General features: G+C 45.5%; 1 protein-coding gene across 1 annotated transcript; it reads right to left on the bottom strand.

The window, feature by feature from the left end:
- Positions 1-3,468: 3,468 nt before the first annotated feature.
- Positions 3,469-11,713, bottom strand: TUBB3 (tubulin beta 3 class III). The gene is made up of 4 exons (XM_069966077.1): positions 11,583-11,713; positions 7,767-7,875; positions 5,996-6,106; positions 3,469-5,139 (listed from the first exon to the last, which is right to left on the bottom strand). Exons 1-4 carry the CDS (start codon positions 11,637-11,639, stop codon positions 4,067-4,069), a joined length of 1,350 nt encoding a protein of 449 aa, XP_069822178.1. The 5' UTR covers positions 11,640-11,713; the 3' UTR covers positions 3,469-4,066.
- Between the last annotated feature and the right edge of the window lie 5,357 nt (positions 11,714-17,070).

Here is a 17,070-nt window from a genome sequence, read left to right as displayed (position 1 = left end):
CTATAGTATCTGCATGAGCTGCTTCTACCTATTGTAAAGAAAAGTATTTTAACACTACAATTATGTCACTTATTTATATGTGGCATTCCTATCTATATCTATACAGCTTATGGAGGAACATGTGACCTTAGACTTTACCAGGCCTCCTCCATAGCAATAGACTTTCACTTTCTAGGTATAGTGTTCTGAAGAGTGCCTCCAACCAAAAACACTGTGCTCCTGATTCATAAGGTGCAGAAACTGTGTGCACTAACTGTGCTTTAAAGAGGATTTACCATCAGGTACATCCTCTTTAATATGACCCACAGATAGCGCGGGAACCGGGCCGCGGTTCAAAAAACGGACTGCGGCACCAGCTTCCCTATGACGGCGCCGTTCTATCCGTGGGTCATATTAAAGAGGATGTACCTGATGGTACATCCTCTTTAAGGGCCTTTAACATAGACTGAATATCTCCTAAATGAGTATTGGTAGGAAAGTTTGTTCCCAATAATTGGTCTGTGTAAAAGGGCCACTGATCAGACAATAAATGAGAAAATAATCATTCGTTGGCTTATTGTTTATGCAGCCAGAAAATCCCTTATGTAAACAGGGGATGCGGAGCTGAACCGCATGAATGATCCAGCAATTCTTCATGCAGGCCATGTGAAGGCTCATTAAACATACACTGATCAACCTGATCAGCACTTGTTATTGGGACCTGTTCAGCCCATCTAAGAGGGCCCTTAGGCTTAAAGTAAATCTGTTACCTGGAAACGTACATAGTTCTTAGGAAAAGGATACATTTTACCTTTAATTTAGCTGTCTTTGCCTGCAATGTGCTTAAAAATACTACTTTTATGCTGCAGTAAAGTGTCAAGGGCTTTGATGTGCCTGGGCCACGCCTCTTTGGCACTTCACAACAGCAAAAACTGTATTTTTTTTATCAAAATGCAGTCAGAGACAGCTAAATAAAAGGTAATGTGTATCCTTTCCCCAAGAACTATGTAAAACCGGGGAGAGATTAGATCCACTCCCCGGGTGGCCGCTCACTCTGTCAAAATGCGCTGACATATCTTATCTTATCTCTTTATATAGTGGCCACTATTGACACAGCGATGCCTTCGGCATCGCGAGTGTTAACCTCTGGCGCATGCGCATAGGGTTACAATCAACGTCACTATCATGTGACTTTGTAGCGCTCACATGATCAGACATGTGATCAGGTAGTAATGGCGACGGAGCCACGCCGGCGTGGGCTACGCGTCCTGGGATCCTCCTCTCATGTGTGAGTAGTCGATTCAAACGCCACACACTTGTCCTTTATCATTAATTATCTTTTGATATAAATATGTGCAAAGAGGGACTAGAGCTTCACCCTTGAGAAAGTCCTGGTGACGGAACGCGTGGGGTTTTCTGGTCTGACCTAACTTGGAGTGGCAGCAGTCACTTAATACTTGTTCTATTATTTTGCATTCGATATTTCTTCAGGTGATCCTTGGCCCAGTGCCTTAAATCATTTTTCTTGTATCTTGGTGGTTTCTAGGATTTATCATTTGCGATTTTGCACATTTCTTTTTTATAATATTTTTTTGTTATTATTGTATGATTTTTGTTGCTGCTCCATGCATCAGTCCATGTTAGGTCAGTTTTCGCCGTGTTGGATTGGAACCGGTGAATCGGCATGTGTGTATTTTTAAATGATTTTAATTGTTTGTCCCTTTGCATTTATGTATTAAAGGGGTTGTCCGGCGATAAAAAATTATTCACAGAATAACACACATTACAAAGTTATACAACTTTGTAATGTATGTTATGTCTGTGAATGGCCCCCTTCCCCGTGTCCCCCCACCCCCCACCCGTGTACCCGGAAGTGTGGTGCACTATACATACCTGTCACGTGCCGACCACGGTCTCCGATCCTCAGCAGTGACGTCTTCTTCAGGTGGCCAGTGGATCTTCCCGAGTGCTGGCCGCCCTCTGCAGCGTCATCCGAAGCTCAGCCGCGATTGGCTGAGCATAACTGTGCTCAGCCAATCGCAGCTGAGCAGCTGATGACGTGGCCGCGGAACTATGTAAAACCGGGGAGAGATTAGATCCACTCCCCGGGTGGCCGCTCATTCTGTCAAAATTTTTTAATGTAAGTCTATGAGAAAATATTGACAGAAGGAGCGGCTGGCCCGGGGAGTGGATCGTACTGACGCAATCTCTCCCTGATTATATCTTCTAATCAGAGCAGGTCTCAGCAGTAAGGGTATGTTCACACTGAGTAAAACAGGCAGAATTCTGTGGCGGAATCCCACCTTTCTCAATGTGTCATAGCCCATTTTTGGGAAAGCGCACTTCCCCATTGCCGCCGCTCAAAGACGTGACATGGCACTTGTTTGAACGGAGAGCGTCAGCTGCGGAGGCGCGTGCTCTCCCATAGACGGGCTATGGGACACTGAGACAGGGGGGATTCCGCGGCGGAAAGTTCCACCGTGGAATTCCGCCTGTTTTACTCAGTTTGAACATACCCTAAGACCCACTGTGATGAATAACTTCTGATATACCTCATGACATGTTAAAAGTTATTTGTAGTGACATTGCTCATTTATGTTTCTGTCTGACAGGAAGCTACCATTTTTAACCATATTACTTCACACAGGGTAGAATTTTCTGTCACTTATCTACCCTCTCCCTCTCTTAGGGCTGCCTGGTAGTCGTTGACAGTATGTAAACCTCTCTCATCCCTCTCATGGGATTTATGCTTGTAAAATGTAAAATATGGTATAGGGGCTTACAGCCTGACCTAGAAAATGTGTTCAAAATAACTCAGTTTAGTAAGTCTATAAGGTTTATGTAAATATTGGAAACTATATTTCAGTGTACACAGCAAAAGTGGAGGCATTAGCTAGCTTCTCTTCTTACAGAGTTTCAATAGAAATAAATATAGTTTGCAAACTACAGACATAACTTAGGACTCAGACTATAAGTTAGAGTTTTAAATGCTGGAATACTAGCGCCATATTACACGGCCTGATGACTAATGTAAACAAGTGCTGATCTGCTAGATCGGCCCTTGTTTACTGAGGCTAATACAGTGCTCGATAATCGTGCAGCAAGGGCTGCACAGACATCATTAGCAATGTCCATGCAGCCCTTGCTGTGTAAAAATATATAATGGCCTCTTGCAAGGTGATTGTTGTACAGAACTCCCCCATATACTAACTAGTTTTAGGCTAAGTGGAAAGGAAAAGATATTTATATATATCCACATAGGGTCATGCACTTACTACAAGGAGGCCTTTGTTTAATTCTCACATCAGAGCACTCTTCAATGGTTCTTCACAGATTCTAATTTCTGCTTTTCTGACATTGGCCTCTGATGGGAGACTAAATTAATGATCCTGGGGGCAGATCATCTGATATTTTACAGTACACAGGCTATTAAGGGTGAACACACAGTACCCTGTTCTATAATTAAGAGTCTCACGCTCACATGTTGGACAGCAGGAAGTTTATTTGTTATTTAAAAATAAATAATCCAATAAAACCGACATAAAAATAAGAGCACATAAAAAAAAAATCAGACGGTACAAGAGAAAGATGAAAAGACACAGAATAAAGCCTGGGTCTTTCTTCATGTACGTAATTCCCTATTCACTGTACATGCACTTCACCAAGACACGTTCACTTCTTTCAGCTGCTCGTATTCCACTGCCGGACTCTATCTAGACTTTACTTTTCTCCTTTTTTTTTTTTCTGTATTCAATGTGTTCATTTGTTCCTGCACTACTACACCCTTAATGTTTGTTCCCTGCTGCAGATGCCTGCAAGGTGATGTACATCATACACAATATATTACAGGACTCTGCCAGCAGAAAGCTCCATGTTTGCTTGAGCAAATAACATACTGTTGCACATTCATTTTTGCAGGTTCCTTTGGCAGCGGAGAGCTAAATAAATAAGGGAGATGGGAGGTACAGGTTCGAAACCTGACCAGATCTATAATCCTAACTCAGAAGCGACACATGATGCGTATGAGTGGGATTCCTAAACCTTGGGGGGGACACTAATCGACATCTCTAGCTCTGGGAGGAGCTTCTTACTTTCCTTGAGCTTCGGATTCCTCTTCATCGTCTTCATACATTTCACCCTCCTCCTCTGCTGTGGCATCCTGGTACTGCTGGTACTCAGATACCAGATCATTCATGTTGCTTTCGGCCTCTGTAAATTCCATTTCGTCCATACCCTCTCCTGTGTACCAGTGCAAGAAAGCCTTACGGCGGAACATGGCAGTGAACTGCTCGGAGATGCGCTTGAAAAGCTCTTGGATGGCTGTACTATTGCCAATAAAAGTGGAAGACATCTTGAGGCCACGTGGTGGGATGTCACAGACAGCAACCTTTACATTGTTGGGGATCCATTCTACAAAGTAGCTGCTGTTCTTGCTCTGGATGGCCAGCATCTGTTCATCTACTTCCTTCATTGACATGCGTCCACGGAAGACAGTAGCCACTGTAAGGTACCGTCCATGGCGTGGATCACAGGCTGCCATCATGTTCTTGGCATCAAACATCTGCTGAGTGAGTTCAGGTACAGTCAGTGCCCGGTATTGTTGACTTCCACGGGCAGTCAGAGGAGCAAAGCCTGGCATGAAAAAGTGGAGACGAGGGAAGGGCACCATGTTGACGGCCAGTTTGCGAAGATCAGCATTAAGCTGTCCAGGGAACCTCAAGGAAGTGGTTACCCCACTCATTGTGGCACTGACAAGGTGGTTGAGGTCTCCATAGGTTGGAGTGGCCAGTTTAAGAGTGCGGAAGCAGATGTCATATAAAGCCTCATTGTCGATACAGTATGTCTCGTCAGTATTCTCTACCAGCTGATGGATAGACAATGTTGCATTGTATGGTTCAACCACTGTGTCAGACACCTTTGGAGAAGGAACTACGCTAAAAGTGTTCATGATACGGTCAGGGTACTCTTCCCTGACTTTACTTATGAGCAGGGTGCCCATGCCAGAGCCTGTGCCCCCACCCAGAGAATGTGTGAGCTGGAAGCCTTGCAGACAATCACAGTTTTCACATTCCTTCCTCACCACATCTAGAACAGAGTCCACTAATTCTGCCCCTTCTGTGTAGTGACCCTTTGCCCAGTTGTTACCAGCACCACTTTGTCCTGGAAAGGAAACAAAACAACAAGGGTGTGAGCAAATTTATAAAATACTGATTTTACACATAGGGGGATTTATCTTACATCCTTTGATAAATCTCCCCCTAGTCTTTAAAGATGTTTCCTTGCATTTAAAGGGGTACTCCATGCCAGGAAGGGGGTGGATGAAGACCACTATGTCCACTTACCTCCCCGGCTTCATTACTGTGGCCCACTTAACGCTGCTCCGATCTGCCGGTCTCTGGCTGCTCACATCTTAAAGGGAACTTGAGACGTAATGTTGGCAGGCCTGCTCGGCCATTCAGTAGCAGAGGCAGGACCCCACTACAGCCACTGAATGGCTGAGCGGGCCTGCCAACATCACCTTTGGAGAAGGACACTCCAGCACTGGAGCCAGGGAGGTAAGTGGATGTCATTGTCTTCATCCACCCGCTCCCCGGTGATACTCAAAAAATGTCTCTCACTTGGAGTACCCCTAGAAGATCACCTTTAACACCTGAAAATAGGTGATTACCAACATGTAATTAATTCTCACCGCCCCTCATCTTATTTGTTAACTTATTTGTTTGCATCCCAAATTGCCCCTGATATATGTTGGAAGATTATTAATTCCTTTTGAATTGTAGAACCTCTAAAGGTTTGATGGGGATACACTGCCGGGACTCCTTCCAATCAGTAAAACAGGGATCCCTTGTATCCACTGTTGCTCCTTTCCTGGCTACACACCAGCAGATCTCAACTGACAACAGGGGCAACAAGAGACAATCTGGATGGCTGCACTCACTAATCTAAAACAATAAACCTTGTTTTGCATATAACAAATATATTCTTTTAGGAGAAGTATGGAGGTATAGCTGTTTACCAAAAATGAAGTTATCTGGTCGGAAAAGATGTCCAAAGGCTCCAGAACGGACACTGTCCATGGTTCCTGGCTCCAAATCCACTAAGATGGCTCTAGGCACGTACTTGTGTGCTGAAAAACAGTAATATACCTTTTTAGTCTTTCATGTGACAAATTTAGTATTCAATAACATTTGCCGCTTAAATAGTTCCCTAGTTAATCACTGGAGAGAACAAAAATTATACAAAATTGAAAACCCTTCCAGTAGGGGGAGTGAGACAAAGAAAATCGATGTATGCATGGTCTAATTCCGATGTATGTATGGTCTAAATCCTCTTTCACCAAGCTACAAAACTTTGCATGTCCAACTATCTGTTCTCATATTGTCAATGGTGTAACAATGAAGGTTGCAACCGTCAAAATTGCAACCTGGTCCTTTGGAGGGGGATGCCAGCCAGCCTCTCTTGACGCATGCTGAACCTTTAGTCTAGTCTCTGTATTCAATTGTATTGGCATCCTAAAGAAGCCTTTACAACTGAAAAGCTAAGCACTGGCAAGAGCAGGGAAAGTGCATTGCTCCCTGTCCTGCTCAGTACTTGCTGTTTGGTACAGTAGTGTCTAGTACTGCCTCCATTTTTAGTCAGGCCAGACCAGAGAAGCCAGAGCTGAGCAGGAGCCAGGACGTGACAAGTAAATTACTCTGCTCTGCGCACTGGAGGGCTCCTTCGTCCCCTCCTACTCTCACTCTCTAAGTAGACTTGGCTGCCAATGCATAAATAATTATGCATAAGTAGGTTAGGACGAAGAAGGTGGCGGCTGGTGGGACAGTGCACTGAGGGGGCAAGGAACGCCCCCAGTGAATTAAACTGTGCATTTCGTGTTAGGGAGCACAGTGGCACAGTTCATTAGGGTCATGGTGGTGCAGATCATCAGGGTCATGGTGGTGTGGATCATTAGGGCCATAGTGGTGCGGATCATTAGGGGCATGGTGGTGCAGATGGCACATGGTGGCACAGTATATTAGGGTGTGGTGGTACAGCCAAATCTTACACAGCATAGCTCTGTCCAGGTACTTCTTTACAGGGTGCCCCCCTTTGCTCAAGTTATTGAAGAGAATAGCAGTACAGATTATTAGGGGCAGTGGCACAGTTCATTAGGGAGCAGTGGCACAGACATAAAAAAGTTATTATCGGTTGTTCAGACACATGTGTTCCACACATAGCGTGTCTTCTCCCGACTCTGTGTCACGTGACCTGGACGGACTCCCAGTGGAAGTATTTGGGGCCATCCTTGTCTCATAAACAGAGCAGAGCTTTTAGCAGCACACTGCTCTCCCTGCTCGTTCTACTGATTTGTCCGACCCCAATCAATAAAAACTTCTGACGTGTCCCTAGGACACTGAATGGGGGGGGGGGGGGGCAGCTGAACTTTAGCACAAGGGCTCATGAGGCCTTGGCTATGCCCCAGTATATTCTGCAGAGTATTTGTCTTTGTTAACACTGCACTTCCTATTGTCACTTGGATCAGGAAGATGAACAGAATTTTTGTTGTTCTCCTTTTCTTCTGCATTTGTCATCATTTGTATGTTATGGGAAAAGTCATAAGCCTGTGTCTGTTTGGGTTTGTATACAAGGCTAAGCGATCAGTAACTTTGACAGTACACATGAATCTTCACAGCCAGCGCTCCAAACCACCATTCTATTAGGGTTCCTAGTTATTTCAACAGAAACACCAGCCTTAGAGAATAATAACTAGCAATACAATGTGAAATGTAGGGGTTAAGGACACTTACAAGAAGCTTCATTGTAATAAACACTAATCCTCTCCAGTTGTAGGTCGGAGTCCCCAACATAGTTTCCGGTGGGGTCAATTCCATGTTCATCGCTGATCACTTCCCAGAACTTTGGAGAAAACAGAACAAAGAAAGGGGTTTACATAGCTACTCTATAAGGTATAAGAGTCCATTTTAGATGTGGGAAGAACAAACATATGAAGGGTTTTCTGAACTAATTCTACAAAACTCTACATAGTTCCCCAGCTAAGAAGATGCTCTGTAGTTTATAATTGGAAAAAATTATTAAGAAGCAATTCCCGAACAGATCAATATTGAAATGGATATCTGGCTGTTACAGCTATCAGAATATACAATATATCAGTATGTAGACTACTGATGACTAGTCAGCGAGGATATTAAATATGCCTGCTCTTTCAGGTAACTTGTCAAAATAAGCTGTCATATGTGTACATAAGAAGTATCACTATTTCTGGCCACTATATAACTTTTATGTGGCATTTTCACTAGTCTCCCCCAACAGACTCTATCTTTAACCTTCAGTTCCCAATAGCGTACCCTCAGAAGGACAACAGCATGGGGGATGCTATAAGCAGTAACTGAGCTGTGGATCTAGCACTAGGGGCAGATATAATTTATTACAGCTGTCAACGGGTTCTCTGTGTATCTGTTTCTGCTCTGTTCCACCAGGGGCGGATTAACTTTACACCAAGCCTGCCCCCCCCCCCCCCCCAACCCACTGTAACTATGGCAGCACTTGCGTGGCGTTCATAGTACAGGATAGATAATGTCATGATGCCCTGAATTGTGCAAAACTGCTGTAGAAAAACCATCATTTTTTTTGCAAATCATGGCAGAACTGTAGCCAGGAGACATTTCACCCCTTAAAGTATCAGTCTTTTTGGGTGGCCATGGGCCCCCCAGGAGCTCTGGGCCCCAGGCTACCGCCCGAAATGGACCTATTATAATCCGTTACTGTGTCCCATACTGACCCCCCCCCCCCCCCCCATAGGCTTTATGAGCTGATACAATGAGATGTATTTTAGTTGCGTGAACAATAAGCATTAACAACAATAACGTGATGGCCACACCCATTGCATAGTATGGGAATTATACCTACCATACAAGATGGGAATAGTAGGTCACATTTACCATACATGATAGAAATGGCAGGTCCACATCTGCCAAACAAGATGGGAATTATAGCTCCATATTTGCCATACTGATGGAACAAGCATGTCTACATCTCCCATATGTAAAGAAAACTAGATAATTCTCATTACAATCTGACTGTACACATGGATGGCACTGCCTTTTGTACTGATTTTCACCACTAACAATAGCAGATCTCCTGGCGGAATCTTGTGGTATTTTCATGGACTTCTTCACGGACATTTTTTGACAATTATTAGTCATCCTCTCTCTAGGCAGAAATGGCTGATAACAGAAAACCATAAGCTGCTCAGTATATGTAGAAATAAAGTAATTATTTAATCATTTCTCTATTTTTATTAACCATTTTACAAGCAATGGACACAGAGGCATTCATTGTTCTATGATACACAATGATGATCAGTGACCATCTAAAGCAGACAGGCCACAGTGTTCTTTGTCTGCAGAGAAATCCCTAGGTCATTACAGTAAAAGGCAACAAAGCCATAAGCCAGGCTTCTGTGCTGGCAACACCCAGCAAGCACATTCCATGCTAAGGGCGAGGAGGAGAGGGTGGGGCACCATGGCAGCCGAGGAGGCTAAAAAATCATGACAAAGAGGAAAGATGAAAGGAGCTGAAATTACAATGATGAGACGGCAATTAAAGAATGGAAAGAATCCATTAGGTTTAGGATGTGGAGGGCTTGGGAAGAGAAGCCATCTACAAAGGAGGAGAATTCTATTGCATCTGCATTCTCAGCTATACAGCTAGTACAGCGCAGATGGAAGAAAGCCGCAGTTAGATGTCCCCTGTAGAGATTTTTCACCGAGTTGTGTAACTTCTGCTGAATAACAATCAAAGGGATATACTGTAATTGTTTAATTTTATTAGTAGATTATAGCTAACAGAATATATTTTTTAAATAAAGTACTTTACAATGACAGTATACCTAAAATCCATGCAGCTGCATGCCAACTATTGTTCCCTGTTATCAGCCATCTAAAGTTGGGGAGTGGCTGGCTAAAGTCTTCTTCCATGAGATGATAGAAAGTAAAAAAAAAATCTCTGCCTACACGACTGCTGTTTTTATTTATATATGTCCAGTACTGATAACTTTGCATTGCCTCTATACATCTTCACTTCTCAAAGGTCGGCCAGCTGGGCTATAGTGTCCATTATATTCTCCATATTGCAGCTATTGTGCCGCCAGCCTAAAGCTCTGTATAATTAATCTAATAAAGCTAATGTCTCCCGACAGCTGCTCCATCCTCCTTCCCCATGCCCTTGTGACAATAAGAGACCTGCTGGAGGAATGGAATTGTCATTTTCTGACTCCTGGGACCTGCTGATGTCCTCGGAGATGTCTGCCTCACGTCTGGCACCAAAGACATGACATCACTCCAGGTGACATCATACCATATAGGACTGCACCTAGAAGATGTACCTATCCTATGTTCATAATGCATAAATAATCCGAACATCTTTGCCTATTGTTTTATCCACCTATACAGGTATAATTATTTTTTATGATCAGCACAGACAAAGGCGAGACTTTTCCTTGTGCACACGTGTTCCCAGCAGTCCATTCTTTGTCTGCCAGCATTTCATTATAATTAGGGGCCGCCAATGACATCACCCCCTACACTGCTATATGATGAGCAAAGAGGCAGCTGGTGCAGGGAGGGAGTGGCACTGTACAGCTGAACAATACATTAACCAGCGCTCCAGCACTGCATGAGTTAATTTGGGACTTCGATCATGATCATGCAGAAAATTATTGTAGCTCTGCCTCTCTGCAGGATAGCTGGTGTCTGAGCATCAGCTTCAGGCTAATCTAGCACAGGCATATCCTGGTCCTAATCGCCGGGATCTTGTCCCCTCCCATCCTGCCCCATGGTGCTGACACCTCCCTTGCCTGCAGATCCCTTTAATTAAACAGGATTTGCACACTCATCAAAGGGAATTAAGTCACTGCCTTAACCCTTCAACTGCCTGCTGAACAACTAAATATAATATTATAACATAAAAGCTGATATGGATATGACTGAAACAGCCCTGACACAAAACAAAGGGGGGTTTATGGATACTGCTGGAAGGGATACAGGAGTCTAGACAGCCATATAAAACACTGGTTACAATAGGGTTCTATGGAGAACACAGCCATCACTGTGCTAGAGGCAAATACCTATCCTGGATACATACAGGAGCACATTGTATTTAGCATATAAATCCCCAGCAGGCTATGCCCCCTGTGTGCAGTGCCCCCTATCCTGCTGCAGTGCCCCCCTTTGTTCCAGTGCTGCAGTGATGGGTGTGGTTCTGCAGCACTGGGCTGCATCTCCTGCTGTGCCCACCCAGCATCTGATCCCTGGCTGGTGCCTCAGACTGCAGACACAATGGCCTCTTATTTCTATAGGCTATGGGGCTGGCACAGATCAATGCCAACACACAAGATGAGTTCAGGTTTCAAGGTCACGTGGCACAATGATTCTATCAGTAGAGCATGCAGGAGACAGTCAGCAGGTAGGCAGTGCAATAGATGCAAGCTTTTCTGCAGCTAGTGATAATGCAAAAGTAAAGAGCAATTCTAGGGATAAGACTGCGTCATGACATAACAGTGATGTACAGGATCCGCCTGCAGCACACTGGGGCAGGTCCCCTACCTTGGCCCCGATCTGGTTGCCGCACTGGCCGGCCTGGATGTGGACGATCTCCCTCATACTGGCTCAGGTCTGGCTTGGGATGCGGGCACTGGAGGCGGTGGTTGTACAGACAACACCTTATAAACGCAGCAATGTGACGTCACCCTCCCCACAAGCCAATCACAGGCCGCCTGCGACACGCCGCAACATCTCTGCAACATCAGCACCGGCCGCGGGGACGCGCACAACACGCCCAGCTCCTCCTCGGCGGCTGCTGGAGCGCGCTTCTCTGTGTGGAGACCGAGGCGGCTCCTCGTGAGCGCGCCCCCTGGGGATGAATGGCGGCGGGGTGTGCGGCTCTGACTTGTTGTAACGCCACAGATTGATGCAATCACACATAGAGGACCCGCAGCAGATTGATGCACTAACACATAGAAGACCCGCAGCAGATTGATGCAATCACACATAGAGGACCCGCAGCAGATTGATGCAATCACACATAGAGGACCCGCAGCAGATTGATGCAATCACACATACAGGATCTGCTGCAGATTGATGCAATCACACATACAGGATCTGCTGCAGATTGATGCAATCACACATACAGGATCTGCTGCAGATTGATGCCATCACACATAGAGGACCCGCAGCAGATTGATGCAGTCACACATAGAGGACCCGCAGCAGATTGATGCAATCACACATAGAGGACCCGCAGCAGATTGATGCAATCACACATACAGGATCTGCTGCAGATTGATGCAATCACATATACAGGATCTGCTGCAGATTGATGCAATCACACATAGAGGACCCGCAGCAGATTGATGCAATCACACATAGAGGACCCGCAGCAGATTGATGCAATCACACATAGAGGACCCGCAGCAGATTGATGCAATCACACATAGAGGACCCACAGCAGATTGATGCAATCACACATAGAGGACCCGCAGCAGATTGATGCACTAACACATAGAAGACCCGCAGCAGATTGATGCAATCACACATAGAGGACCCGCAGCAGATTGATGCAATCACACATAGAGGACCCGCAGCAGATTGATGCAATCACACATAGAGGACCCGCAGCAGATTGATGCAATCACTCATAGAGGACCCGCAGCAGATTGATGCAATCACACATAGAGGACCCACAGCAGATTGATGCAATCACACATAGAGGACCCGCAGCAGATTGATGCAATCACACATAGAGGACCCGCAGCAGATTGATGCAATCACACATAGAGGACCCGCAGCAGATTGATGCAATCACACATAGATGACCCGCAGCAGATTGATGCAATCACACATAGAGGACCCGCAGCAGATTGATGCAATCACACATAGAGGACCCGCAGCAGATTGATGCAATCACACATAGAGGACCCGCAGCAGATTCATGCAATCACACATAGAGGACCTGCAGCAGATTGATGCACTAACACATAGAAGACCCGCAGCAGATTGATGCAATCACACATAGAGGACCCGCAGCAGATTGATGCAATCACACATAGAGGACCCGCAGCAGATTGATGCAATCACACATAGAGGACCCGCAGCAGATTGATGCAATCACACATAGAGGACCCGCAGCAGATTGATGCAATCACACATAGAGGACCCGCAGCAGATTGATGCAACATAGAGGACCCGCAGCAGATTGATGCAATCACACATAGAGGACCCGCAGCAGATTGATGCAATCACACATAGAGGACCCGCAGCAGATTGATGCAATCACACATAGAGGACCCGCAGCAGATTGATGCAATCACACATAGAGGACCCGCAGCAGATTCATGCAATCACACATAGAGGACCTGCAGCAGATTGATGCACTAACACATAGAAGACCCGCAGCAGATTGATGCAATCACACATAGAGGACCCGCAGCAGATTGATGCAATCACACATAGAGGACCCGCAGCAGATTGATGCAATCACACATAGAGGACCCGCAGCAGATTGATGCAATCACACATAGAGGACCCGCAACAGATTGATGCAATCACACATAGAGGACCCGCAGCAGATTGATGCAACATAGAGGACCCGCAGCAGATTGATGCAATCACACATAGAGGACCCGCAGCAGATTGATGCAATCACACATAGAGGACCCGCAGCAGATTGATGCAATCACACATAGAGGACCCGCAGCAGATTGATGCAATCACACATAGAGGACCCGCAGCAGATTGATGCACTAACACATAGAAGACCCGCAGCAGATTGATGCAATCACAAATAGAGGACCCGCAGCAGATTGATGCAATCACACATAGAGGACCCGCAGCAGATTGATGCAATCACACATAGAGGACCCGCAGCAGATTGATGCAATCACACATAGAGGACCCGCAGCAGATTGATGCAATCACACATAGAGGACCCGCAGCAGATTGATGCAATCACACATAGAGGACCCGCAGCAGATTGATGCAATCACACATAGAGGACCCGCAGCAGATTGATGCAATCACACATAGAGGACCCGCAGCAGATTGATGCAATCACACATAGATGACCCGCAGCAGATTGATGCAATCACACATAGAGGACCCGCAGCAGATTGATGCAATCACACATAGAGGACCCGCAGCAGATTGATGCAATCACACATAGAGGACCCGCAGCAGATTGATGCAATCACACATAGAGGACCCGCAGCAGATTGATGCACTAACACATAGAAGACCCGCAGCAGATTGATGCAATCACACATAGAGGACCCGCAGCAGATTGATGCAATCACACATAGAGGACCCGCAGCAGATTGATGCAATCACACATAGAGGACCCGCAGCAGATTGATGCAATCACACATAGAGGACCCGCAGCAGATTGATGCAATCACACATAGAGGACCCGCAGCAGATTGATGCAATCACACATAGAGGACCCGCAGCAGATTGATGCAATCACACATAGAGGACCCGCAGCAGATTGATGCAATCACACATAGAGGACCCGCAGCAGATTCATGCAATCACACATAGAGGACCTGCAGCAGATTGATGCACTAACACATAGAAGACCCGCAGCAGATTGATGCAATCACACATAGAGGACCCGCAGCAGATTGATGCAATCACACATAGAGGACCCGCAGCAGATTGATGCAATCACACATAGAGGACCCGCAGCAGATTCATGCAATCACACATAGAGGACCCGCAGCAGATTGATGCAATCACACATAGAGGACCCGCAGCAGATTGATGCAATCACACATAGAGGACCCGCAGCAGATTGATGCACTAACACATAGAAGACCCGCAGCAGATTGATGCAATCACACATAGAGGACCCGCAGCAGATTGATGCAATCACACATAGAGGACCCGCAGCAGATTGATGCAATTACACATAGAGGACCCGTAGCAGATTGATGCAATCACACATAGAGGACCCGCAGCAGATTGATGCAATCACACATAGAGGACCCGCAGCAGATTGATGCAATCACACATAGAGGACCCGCAGCAGATTGATGCAATCACACATAGAGGACCCGCAGCAGATTGATGCAATCACACATAGAGGACCCGCAGCAGATTGATGCAATCACACATAGAGGACCCGCAGCAGATTGATGCAATCACACATAGAGGACCCGCAGCAGATTGATGCAATCACTCATAGAGGACCCGCAGCAGATTGATGCAATCACACATAGAGGACCCGCAGCAGATTGATGCAATCACACATAGAGGACCCGCAGCAGATTGATGCAATCACACATAGAGGACCCGCAGCAGATTGATGCAATCACACATATAGGACCCGCAGCAGATTGATGCAATCACACATAGAGGACCCGCAGCAGATTGATGCAATCACACATACAGGATCTGCTGCAGATTGATGCAATCACACTTACAGGAGCTGCTGCAGATTGATGCAATCACACATACAGGATCTGCTGCAGATTGATGCAATCACACATCCAGGATCTGCTGCAGATTGATGCAGTCACACAACCAGGATCTGCTGCAGATTGATGCAATCACACATAGAGGATCTGCTGCAGATTGATGCAGTCACACATACAGGATCTGCTGCAGATTCATGCAGTCAAAATACAGGATCTGCTGCAGATTGATGCAGTCACACATCCAGGATCTGCTGAAGATTAATGCAATCACACATACAGGATCTGCTGCAGATTGATACAATCACACATACAGGATCTGCTGCAGATTGATGCAATCACACATACAGGGTCTGCTGCAGATTGATGCAATCACACATACAAGATCTACTGCAGATTGATGCAATAAAATACAGGATCTGCTGCAGATTGATGCAATCACACATACAGGATCTGCTGCAGATTGATGCAATCACACATACAGGATCTACTGCAGATTGATGCAATAACATACAGGATCTGCTGCAGATTGATGAAATCACACATACAGGATCTGCTGCAGATTAATGCAATCACACATCCAGGATCTGCTGCAGATTGATGCAATCACACATACAGGATCTACTGCAGATTGATGCAATAACATACAGGATCTGACACAGATTGATGCAATTACACAAGATCTGCTGCAGATTGATGCAATCACACATAAAGCATCTGCTGCAGATTGATGCAATCACACATACAGGATCTACTGCAGATTGATGCAATAACATACAGGATCTGACACAGATTGATGCAATTACACAAGATCTGCTGCAGATTGATGCAATCACACATAAAGGATCTGCTGCAGATTGATGCAATCACACATAGAGGATCTGCTGCAGATTGATGCAATTACACATCCAGGATCTGCTGCAGATTGATGCAATCACACATACAGGATCTGCAGCAGATTGATGCAATCACACATACAGGATCTGCTGCAGATTGATGCAATCACACATACAGGATCTGCTGCAGATTGATGCAATCACAAATACAGGATCTGTTGCAGATTAATGCAATCACACATACAGGATCTGCTGCAGATTGATGCAGTCACAAATACAGGATCTGTTGCAGATTGATGCAGTCACACATCCAGGATCTGCTACAGATTAATGCAATCACACATACAGGATCTGCTGCAGATTGATACAATCACACATACAGGATCTGCTGCAGACTGATGCAATCACACATACATTATCTGCTGCAGATTGATGCAATCACACATACAGGATCTACTGCAGATTGATGCAATAACATACAGGATCTACTGCAGATTGATGCAGTCACACATACAGGATCTGCTGCAGATTGATGTAATCACACATGCAGGATCTGCTGCAGATTGATGCAATCACACATACAGGATCTGCTGCAGATTGATGTCACTCATAGAGGATCTGCTGCAGATTGATGCAATCACACATAGAGGATCTGCTGCAGATTGATGCAGTCACACATACAGGATCTGCTGCAGATTGATGCAATCACACATAAACCGGACCTGCTGCAGATTGATGCACTCACACATACAGGATCTGCTGCAGATTGATGCAATCACACATACAGGA

Source organism: Dendropsophus ebraccatus, chromosome 4 (genome assembly GCF_027789765.1).
Source record: "Dendropsophus ebraccatus isolate aDenEbr1 chromosome 4, aDenEbr1.pat, whole genome shotgun sequence".
Lineage (NCBI taxonomy): Eukaryota > Metazoa > Chordata > Amphibia > Anura > Hylidae > Dendropsophus > Dendropsophus ebraccatus.
The sequence above is the reverse complement of the archived record's forward strand: the minus strand, read 5'-3'. Positions and strand labels throughout refer to the sequence as shown.

Coding starts and splice junctions, on each gene's coding strand:
- TUBB3 (XM_069966077.1), bottom strand. CDS start 11,639: ATGAGGGAGATCGTCCACATCCAGGCCGGCCAGTGCGGCAACCAGATC. Junction 7,876..11,582: donor GCAACCAGATCGGGGCCAAG/GTAGGGGACCTG, acceptor TTTTCTCCAAAG/TTCTGGGAAGTGATCAGCGA. Junction 6,107..7,766: donor TTATTACAATGAAGCTTCTT/GTAAGTGTCCTT, acceptor ACTGTTTTTCAG/CACACAAGTACGTGCCTAGA.